The following is a 10,671-nucleotide window of genomic DNA, read 5'->3' as shown; positions in this document are numbered from 1 at the left end:
CAATGAAAGTTAATACAAATGCAGCTCGAAGAACTCAAAAGGAAGGAAAAACAGAAAAGCAAAAAGATGCTGCCAGCAGCCACCGGTCCGAGTACAGCCATCGAACTGGATGAAGCACCGCTATATGGAGGAACCGATCATACTGTAAGACAAGGGCCAGAAAACCCCATGCCAATAATCTTCTTTGGAGGAGCATTCCCACAAATGCCCTATCAGGAACAGACTAAATTCAAACAGCCCAGACAGGACTGGAAGCCCCAAGGAGGGGGACAGGCGAGCTATGGTCAGAGGGGACCAGTGAGGAAACAGGGGGAAAGAGAGGTAGAGAGATTGTGCTGGGGATGTAATCCGCCAGGTCACATGAGAAGAGATTGTCCGTTTACACATAGCCTGTCACACACCAGCAGGAACCGATAAGAAGGGAACTAAAGTTTAGCCAAGGACCAGCCCCCACAGGCCCAAGCGGACCTGTGAACTCCTATGCGAGGTATTAGGGGAGCCCCGAGAACTCGAGTGGGAAGGGACATTACCCAATGATAACAAGGGAGGCAGACGAGGAACCCATTGTTCAGGTTATGTTAGAAGGGCAACTGACACCAATGATGATAGATACTGGAGCCCTGTACACTTATGTACAGCCACAGTATGTCCTTCACCTTCCCATGTCAGGAAAGTTTATTAAGATGGTTGAGTTCTCGGTGAAAACACAGTTGACACCGTGCACGGCTCCAGTGCAGTTGAGAATGGGAAATAAAGGAATTGTTTTGCCGGTGCTAGTATTTAAAGGAACTCCGATTAATTCGTTAGGCAGAGATGCCTTACTGAAACTGGAATTAAAATTAGAATGCACCAGAAATGTGGAAAGAGCAGGGGCTCAATTGATAGTGCGAGAAGGCAAGAAGGTTAATGTCTTTTGGATAGGAGACATCGCAAATCAGATTCAGGAAACCTGGGAAAAATGGAAAAAGGGCGTGCAGGCTATATTACCCAGGGCGGTAATGGCCAAATCTGAGCTACATTGTACAGTGATTTTTGACGAGACTCAGAACAGAGAGGAGAGTTGGCATCTGGAGGCATGTGCCCAACAACACCTGGAAGGGGGTGCTGTGATCATTGGAAAGCAAGGGGCACCTTTACAAGTTAAGTGGAACACCTTTTTAGAAAAATGGTACAGGATACCGGAGGCTGCGCCCCACGTAACGTTGTTGGTAAACAAGGGATATCAGTCTAAAGACTTAGGACCCTTAGTTAAGAGTATGAATCCGTAACAGTGTGGAGGAAAATCACGCCAGAGGTGTGGATATCAGAAGACAACAATTGATTAAAATAATGGTAAGTGTAGATATGGTAGGGACAGTGAGAGAGGTCGAAATAACTCCCCAACCACACCTGCCCTTGCTGGGAAAGGAAAGAGGCCAGCAGAAAGAAAGAAGGTTAGATGAGTTGCCGTCTATTCTGTGGTCACAGCATGACACGGACGTAGGGAAAATAAAAACAGCTAGTCCGGTGGAAATAAGGTTGAAAAGGGGATCAATTCCACCCAGGAGACCACAATACCCTCTAAGACCAGAAGCGGAAGAGGGAATAGCATCGACAGTACAGGGGTTGCTTGAAATAGGGGCGCTTAAAAGAACAAACAGTCCATGTAATACCCCGTTGCTGCCGGTCTTAAAAGCAGATAAATCTAAATGGAGATTGGTGCATGATTTGCGGGCGGTAAATGATGTGGTAGAGGACTGGCCAGCGGTAGTCCCCAACCCACACACGCTTTTGACTAATGTTCCACCAGAAGCAAGTTACTGCTCAGTGATTGACTTATGTTCGGCTTTCCTCAGCATTCCTCTAGCCGACCTGTCAGTATCTGTTTGCATTTACTTACGGAGGTGCTCAGTATATCTATATCAGAATGCCGCAAGGGTTTAAACGTTCACCGCACGTTTTTAATCAGATGTTGAAGGCAGACCCAGAGGGCATGCCATTGGAAAGTACATTGTTACAGTATGTGGATGACCTGTTAAGGAACAGTAAGGAACAGTGTGAGCAGGACTCTATAACTCTGTTAGAGAAGCTGTCGCACGGAGGACATAGAGTATCCAAAAAGAAACTGCGATTTTGCACGCAGCAAGTGGAATACTTAGGCAGGGTAATATCCAAGGGAGTGAAGGCGATAGCACCAGATCAGATTGAGGCAATATCTAAGGCCCAAATACCCCAGACTGTAGGGCAGATGATGACGTTTTTGGGAAAGGCAAGTTACAGCTCAGATTGGATAGGAGAATATGCTGAGACTGTGGCACCTTTGGGAAAGATAATGAAAGAAGCAGGGCATACAAATTTGAAGAACGGCTTACAGTGGAATGGAGAGGTCTAGATAGTTTTCAATGCTATTAAGCAGGAATTGCAGTCAGCACCAGCATTAGCTTTGCCTGACTACGAGAAGGTTTTTCATTTGTATGTATCCAACCGACAGGAGGGTTATGTCACAGCGGTTCCAACACAGGAGAGACACACAGGAAAAGAAAAGCAGCCGATAGCATACTACAGTACGAGACTAGATGAGGTGGCTCAGGGGTATCCACCCTGTATTCAGGGATTGGCGGTGCTGTACTATGCATATGGAAAGGCATCATCTGTAACCCTGGGCGATCCTGTGACTCTGTACACACACCACAAAGCAGCAGAATTGCTGGAAAGAGGGAAATTTGTGCTGACGCCAGCCAGGATAACAGCGCCTCAGATGCTATTGACATTTCCAGACACAATTATACACAGATGTACTCCCAGTAATATAGCTGATTTTGTCCCTTTGGGCTATGAAGGAGAACCCCGCGATTGTGTAGGGAAGACGATGACATTTGCCAAATTGAAAGCGGATTTATGGCCAGAACCACTAGAGGATGCAAATAAAAAGGTTCTGTTCGCAGATGGCTCTTGTTAAAGGGATTATGATGGAAATCATGCAGGGTTCTCAGTAGTACAGCAGGATCAGTCGAGCTATAAGATTATTAGGATGGAGTCCTGTCCCCAACCGTGTTCCGCCCAACTAGCGAAAATCAAAGCCCTGACAGCTGCATGTGAAATGATGGAAGGTGAGAAAGTAGACATCTATACTGATTCGGCATATGCTCATGGAGTATGCCATTTGTTCGGGGCAGTGTGCAAGCAGAGAGGTTTTAAAAAAAAGTAATGGGGATCCCATACAACATCGTCAGCAAATTCTAGACTTAATAAAAGCCATAATGAATCCTAAAGCATTGGCTAGAGTAAAATGCCAGGCACATAAAAAGGGAAATGATGTAATTACAAAGGGAAATCAAGCTGCGGACGAGGCAGCCAGAAAAGCGTCTGGGTGTACATCAGCTGTCATTGCCTCCCAGGTAAGCCTAACTCCAGAACCCGAGGTAGAGGACCTAATTGAAATACAAGGTAAGGCAACTTTGGCAGAACAGACAATGTGGAGAGGAAAGGGGGCCAAGCAGAACCCGGAAGGATTGTGGAGCATGGAAGACGTTTTGTTGGTAGCGCCCACCCCTCTACTGACGATTCTGATTTCAGAAGCGCATGGGATGGACTATTGTGCAAGGGGGGAAGTGATAAAGAAAAAAAAGGATAGTTTTTGGTCACCTTATTTACAGGCTTCAGCAGACTTTGTCTTGTCACAGTGCGAGGTATGCGCACAGGATAATGTTCGGAAGGGAATTACAACCCCAATAGGTCACATTCCTGTACCTGAAGGACCATTTAAACATCTAGTGATTGATTACGTAGATATGATAAAGAAAGTGAGAGGGAAAAGATACATGCTGGTAGTAATCGATCGATTTAGCAGATGGGTGGAGGCGGTACCGTCAAGAGATCAAGGGGCAAAGACAGTGATTACATTTCTGACAAATGAAGTGATCCCAAGGTTTGAAATACCTACAGAATTTAGCTTTGACAATGGTTCAGCTTTTATCCAGAAAGTGGTCAAATTGGTACTACAAGCGCTAAGGATAAAGCAAAGATTTGCATGTGTATACTACTCTCAGTCGCAGGGCATGATAGAGAGAATTAATGGAACCCTGAAAGCATTGGACTGGCTGTTGGCAGAAAAAGGAGGAATTTGTGTGATGTTTGGAGAGAAGTGCTGCACTTTTATACCAAACAACAGTAGTCCAGAAGGATCGTTTACTAAGGCAATGTATAAGTTGAAAATTCCAAGATAGGAAGTTAAACAGAATGCAGGTTCCGGACATCAGTTTTTGACTGGTTAGAAAGTAGACTCGGAGGATGGGGAGCACGGCTGACTAAAATGGCAATAACTGTCAGTATTGTATTGTTGAGCTGTGTGCTTGTGCTGTGCTGTTTTCTTCCTTGTCTCAGATCTCTTGTCGTGCGTGCTGCAACCAAACAATTTCCGATGCTCGTGGCAATTACTGAAGCAAGCTTAGTGGGGAAAGAAACACCGAAAATGTATCGTTACAGCCTGCAACACCTGCGGGATGAACAAGAGCAAAACGACAGTGTGGGAGTAGATTGCAAGGGCTTCTGAGTCTTTTCCCCTGTTTCAGGTACAAAGGGAACAGAGTTTTGGCTCTGCGGCCCAGGGTAACAGGGAACAAATATTGTGAGGTCTTGGCGGAGAAAATTATACTTTAACCCGAGATTTGGGAATAAGTGCTTGAGTTTATTGGGGCTTTTGTGTGCGGACTCTTAGTCTTCTTTCTCTGTGTAAGACCCTATGTAGAGATGTAGATTATGTAGTCTGAGTTTGCTATTTACTATGCATGTACCCAATTTAGTAGGAGAAAGAAATCTTAAGAATGTAGAAGACAATGGTGTGTTAATGAGAGGTAGCTAAGAGATGTAGAAACAATAGTGGCGGATGTACATGTGATACGCAACTATAGACTGATTGGATATGCTAATGCAATTAAACCAGGAGATTGCTATAAAAATGCTATGTACAAGGATGGGTGGGCAATCAGCGACAAGCTCAATGACTGTATCAGCTTTGATTTGAAATTAAAGTTTATCCCTTCTTGAAGAATATTCTGCGTCTCCTGGTCGTTTGTGGGGCACCGCTGACATATCCCTCTCATCCGTGGACTTCTCCAATAATCTCTTAAAGGTTTCCATCTTCTCATGCAATAACGATCCATAAGAGCTCCGGAATCTTATATTGTTCCTCATCAGTTGAACCACTGGATCTCCAAATCATTGGCTCAAGGTCACCTGACCTACCTGGGTCACCTGGTTACTGGTCATTGTACAGAGCTACAACCAACATATGGTACCTGGCTCTGCACAGCCCAGCCTTATGTAATCGTATCTTTACACCCTGACCGGTCCGAACCAGTTAAATGAGGCAACCCAGACAGAGTCTAATGAGACTACAGATAGCCTGTTTGATATGTCTGGCATTTTACATAACAAGTAGCTGCTCCTCTGAGCATGGTCTCAGGTTTACTGCTCTGATTAGATTGTCCCTGGGTCAGGAATCAGTTCAGAGTCCACGCCCTTCACATAACAAATGGCGACTTGTTTGAGAATGGTCTCAGGTTTAGCAGATCATTACCTGAAGCTCCCTGTGTCCACATTCTGTTCCTCTGATTAAATTATTCCAGTTCAAGAATCAGTTCATAGCCCACAAAATAGGAGAAAACAGAGAGAACTGGTTTGTCTGCATCCCCGCCCTTGATCAGACTGTAGTTTCTTCTGGCCAACAGTGAGCCATTCAATCTGACACGACAATATCTTTCTCGGATGTGCTGCCGTCTGTCTGCACCGGGGTGGATGATGGAGGTTTTGCAGAGGTGCCGAGTGCTGTAGGAGTCGAAGGGGTTTACAGAAATGCGGTGTGATGTAGGGGTTGGAACGGGTTTGTTACGTGCCCCCCGTAACGGGTTAAAATAACCAGCAGAATTGGAACACACCTGGATCTGGTATTGTTACAAACAAAACACTACTTATCAGTATCTACGTAATCTCGTAATATAAAAACAGACAAATCAAACAAGTTACCAGAATTTATGCAAATCTAAGTGTGTAAATATAAAACCCCAAAATTCTTCAGCTTAGGTAGTAAATGATAGTCTTCCAATGGTATAAGAATGACGTCTGTTCAGTTTGTGATATTTTGAGTAGAAATGAGGAGAGAGAGAGAGAGAGAGAGAGACAGAGAGAGAGAGAGAGAGACAGAGAGATGATTTGTTTTCCAAGTAAGCTGATGTCGTCGATCTTTCCGTTGCCTTCCGAAGTCCTGGTAAAGTTTTGTGATCACACAAAAGAGTACCGACTTCATGCAGTAAAGCTGTCAAAGGTTAAACACACCGATAACAATCCACCAGTCACCCCTTTCCCACACTGCAATCAAAACCCAGCCTTTCGTGGTCACTGAAAGTTTATCCAGTGTCTATTCTTTCTGCATTACCCTCCGTGTCTTCCGTGTGTCAGTGTGCCTGTCTGAAAAGCCAGCTGACCCTGTCTATATCCCAAACATGCTGAACATCAGCTGTCCATTACATAGCTCCGCCCTTCCGTAACCATGGCAACTCAAGAGCTCGGTGGTGTCTCTCGCTCTCTCTGAATCGTTGTACACCAACTCTCTCTCTCTTTATAAAGGCACAGTCCATATATAATACACCTCAGCATCTCGTCACAGTTTTACAGATAGCGAGGGATGTCAGCACACTTCTCCACCAATTTGGAAATGCAATTTACTTGTAGTACCAAACTGGCATTTCTGTCTGTAACAAAATGAAACCCGTCTTGTGTCGGAGTGTTTTGCTAATAATGTTCGTGCAACATTATGCTGAGTGATCCTGAGTACCTGACTGCAGACCGCAGTCCCTACACTATAATGGCAGAATATGGCATTAAAGTCAAAACTTCTGACAGTGCGGCGGATCAGATGGATCTTGGGGTCTGAGCCCACAGAACACACAAAGCTGCTACACAGGTTGATTCTGTGGTTAAGATGGCATATAGAGCATTGGCTTTCATCAAATGTGGGATTGAGTTTCAGAGCTAAGAGGTAACGTTGCAGCAATATAGGACCCTGTTCGGATCCCACTTGGAGTACTGTGCTCAGTTATATTTGCCTCACTGCAGGAAGCCTCACTACATGGAAACCATAGAAAGGGTGCAGAGGAGATTTACAAGGATGTTGTCTGAATTGGGGAGCATGCCTTATGAGAACAGGTTGAGTGAACTCGGCCTTTTCTCGGAGCGATGGAGGATGAGAGGTGACCTGATAGAGGTGTACAAGATGATGAGAGGCATTGATCGTGTGGACAGTCAGAGGCTTTCCCCAGGGCTGAAATGGCGAGCTTGAGAGGAAATAATTTAAGGTGCTTTAAAGTAAGTACAGAGGAGATGTCAGGGGTAAGTTTTTTTTTACACAGAGGGAGGTGAGTGCGGGCAATGGGCTGCCGGCGGCGGTGGTGGAGGCGGAAACGATAGAGGCTTTTAAGAGACTCCTGTATGATTACATGGAGCTTAGAAAAAGAGGGCTATGGGTAAAGCCTAGGTAGGTCTAAGGTAGGGACATGTTCGGCACAGCTCTGAGGGCCGAGAGGCCCATATTGTTCTGTAGGTTTTCTATATTTCTATTCAGACGACGGTCACTGGGTTTGCCCCACCTTCCTTTAATTTGCTGTTACTAATCAAACCCAAATGCCGATTGGCCACTAGTTGATTGCTCACCGATTGCTCTATTGCACTGCCGTGAGCTGCCCCTCGGACAATGAGCCTTATCGAAGTCCCTTCCTCTCCAGATTTCCGATGTCCAGGTTGCCACTAGTCAAAGCTACCGGACTTAACTCTCAGTGATGACCGTGTCAATACCAGCAACATGACACTGGCAACCGAGTACATTGTCTTAGACATGACACCTGCCAAATCTAATGCCACTCCCCTTCGCACTATATATGGACTGCCGTCTATGTATGCATATTGATCTGTTGTCCCCACATGTTCATTGATCCCTTTCCCTCTCTGCAATGTATATACACCAGTTAAAGCCATCTCCTGCGTGTGTGCTTTTATTTGATATGTAGTTTACACAGACACAATGCAGGCTGACATTTGAGTACAGAAGTGATGACCTTAAGTTTCTCTATTCCTCCAACCATGAGACAATTTTAGATCTAGATTCTTTGTTGTTCTCACAGTTCCAGTCCAAGAAATTCATTTGTCTCTTTTACATTTTGCAAGGGTCATGTAAGAAACGGCAAGAAAAAAAACACAGATATAACTGTTGCTAAAAATTTTATTGGAGTGTTATTATACAAATGCACCAAGTTAACATGCTGTATCTATCTGCACGCAATGCAACAAGGACTGTTCACTTGGAATAACTTTACAATTGACTTAAATTGCGATGCTCCTGTCTATATTGTAATGTCATTATGGGTGCAGTCAGAATTAGGCTGAGTGATGACACCTAATATCTTTACAAACATTTGTAGAATGTAGAAAGGCGCCAACCTTATGAATTAATGAATCCTCCAATATAATTTAGGAATTAACCTTCTTACATTGCATAAACAACTGATTAACAAACACATGTTACAAACTGCATTCCATTCCAACAGTTGCTGCATTCTCCCATGACTCATGTGGTCCTTTCCGTGGATGCAGACGTCTGGGGAGCATGAACACACTTCAGATTAGCATCATGCACTGCATCCCACAACAATAGCATTTCAAAAGTCCGGATACGGTGCACTAGCAGCAACTCACGGTAATAGCAAGGATTGAAAGATTCATCTTGGGTAGAAGGAACACTAAATCCAGCTGTCCTAAATCCGCTATGGTGATGTGGGGCTAGTCCAGCCTTGGCCAGACACATCCCAAAAAATACATCATCAATGGGGTACAGTTCAAGGTCTTGGGCTATGTGGAAAATGATGTGAGCTGTATACACAGACATGAGTATGCCCGCTCCACTAATGTATGGTGGGTAAAACTTGATGGTGGTCAATATTTCTGGTATATAATACTTACTCGACTTCTGGCGTTTGGGCCCAAACCCATAAATGAGACGGCCCATAAACAGGTGTTGCTGAACCTTCATGCCTAGCAAGTAGTCAACCATGTTATCGGTGTTGACAAAGGCATCATCATCTGCACTAAAGATGAATTTAGCACTAGGGCAAAATTCACTGACCCACTGCAGCAACTTGTATTGTTTGAGGGTGAGGTTGTAAAAGGTATCCAAGAAATCCCATTGTAGTATATCTCTGTGTTCTCTGTTTTCCATGGCTAACAGCTGATTCAATTTCCTATTTTCATTTTGGTCAGAAGAGACACCAGAAATAAAGACTCTCTTAATTAGGACCCCATTGAATTCGCGTTCTTTGCCCCAAGTCTTCCTTATCATTTCCCACCGATCCTGATTGAAAGGGTGAGATTTGATCACCAGCAGCAGGAAGACATTCTGAGATCCTTCTCGACCACCACATTTGTCTGGAACATTTTGAATCATGTCAAATTCTCGACAGTGTTTATACATCAAGTAGTTTTTTATGTGCTCTTTCTCTTGATGAAATGAGGACAGGTGCACCAATGTCGTGTTCGCGTGGCACTTTGGCTTGAGCACTGATTCAGTTGCATCACCAGTAACAACCTTGGGCAGGTCATTGCGATGAACAGTTTCTGCAACAACATCAGTCTCTCGACATTGGTCATTATCCCAGAACATGAAGAACAATCCCAGAGTAATCAGAACACCCAGCACTACTTTCTCATGGAATCGCCGATGTCTTCTCATCTTTCACCTGAAGTACAGAAAAAAAAATGATTAATTCAAAGGAAACTTTACATTTCCATGATGCTTGAGAAGAATGGGAAGTTTAAGCTGTAATGAAGATCACTAATGCTTTGTAATATTGACCCCAAAATGTTGGTGAGGTAAGGAATAGGCAGAGCCCTACTCGCTGCTGAAAGTTTAATTAACCTGAAGCATTCCATCCCAGCAGAAAAACAAATCTACCTATAGGATATCATCTCTGTCATTAAACTGAAAGTCGCATAGTTTATTTCTGGGCCTTAAAGGTATATGATTCCAAAGGCTTTATTCCACCTCGCTTCACAGCTCTCATCACTCCTCTCGGGGCTTAAACTGAGCTGGGCCAGACATAGAGCAATATAGCACAATGCAGGGATTTTTGCCCATGATGTTGCACCGACCTTTTAATCTGCTCCAAGATCAATTGATCCCTACTCTCTCAAATAGATGTCCATTATTCTTTCATCCATGTGTCTATCTAAAAGCCTCTTAAATCTCACTGATACATCTACCCTTATCACTTCCCAGGCTGTGCATTCCATACAACCACCATTTTCTTTTTGTTAAAAAAATACTACTTCTGACAAACCCCTATACTTTTCTCTAATCACCTTAACATCATGCCCCCTGATATTAGTCATTTCTGCCCTGGGGAAATGTTGTTGGCTCTCCATTCTATCTATGCCTCTTATCAGCGTTTTCACTTCTATGAAATCAACAGTCCACAAACCACCCCCCCCCCATCTTTGCTCTAAGAGGAAGGTCCCAGCTCGGTCACCATTCAGGTTGAGTTCACAGGTTACTGATACTATAGAAGATGATGTATTATTGACCATTGATTAGTAACTGAATATATGGCAGTGCAGGGAAGGTAACGTGTTAGTACAGCTACTGAAAGC

General features: G+C 44.1%; 1 protein-coding gene across 1 annotated transcript; it reads right to left on the bottom strand.

Moving 5' to 3' along the window:
- Nucleotides 1–8,596: 8,596 nt before the first annotated feature.
- LOC132389662 (N-acetyllactosaminide beta-1,3-N-acetylglucosaminyltransferase 3-like) lies at nt 8,597–9,754 on the bottom strand. The gene has a single exon (XM_059962199.1). It carries the CDS (start codon nt 9,752–9,754, stop codon nt 8,597–8,599), a length of 1,158 nt encoding a protein of 385 aa, XP_059818182.1.
- Between the last annotated feature and the right edge of the window lie 917 nt (nt 9,755–10,671).

The sequence above is a fragment of the Hypanus sabinus genome, unplaced genomic scaffold, assembly GCF_030144855.1.
Source record: "Hypanus sabinus isolate sHypSab1 unplaced genomic scaffold, sHypSab1.hap1 scaffold_62, whole genome shotgun sequence".
In the NCBI taxonomy this organism is placed as follows: Eukaryota; Metazoa; Chordata; class Chondrichthyes; order Myliobatiformes; family Dasyatidae; genus Hypanus; species Hypanus sabinus.
This window is presented reverse-complemented; position numbering and strand designations above follow the sequence as displayed.

Bases quoted from the DNA above. Each gene is read 5' to 3' on its own strand.
- LOC132389662 (XM_059962199.1), bottom strand. From the start codon at position 9,754: ATGAGAAGACATCGGCGATTCCATGAGAAAGTAGTGCTGGGTGTTCTG.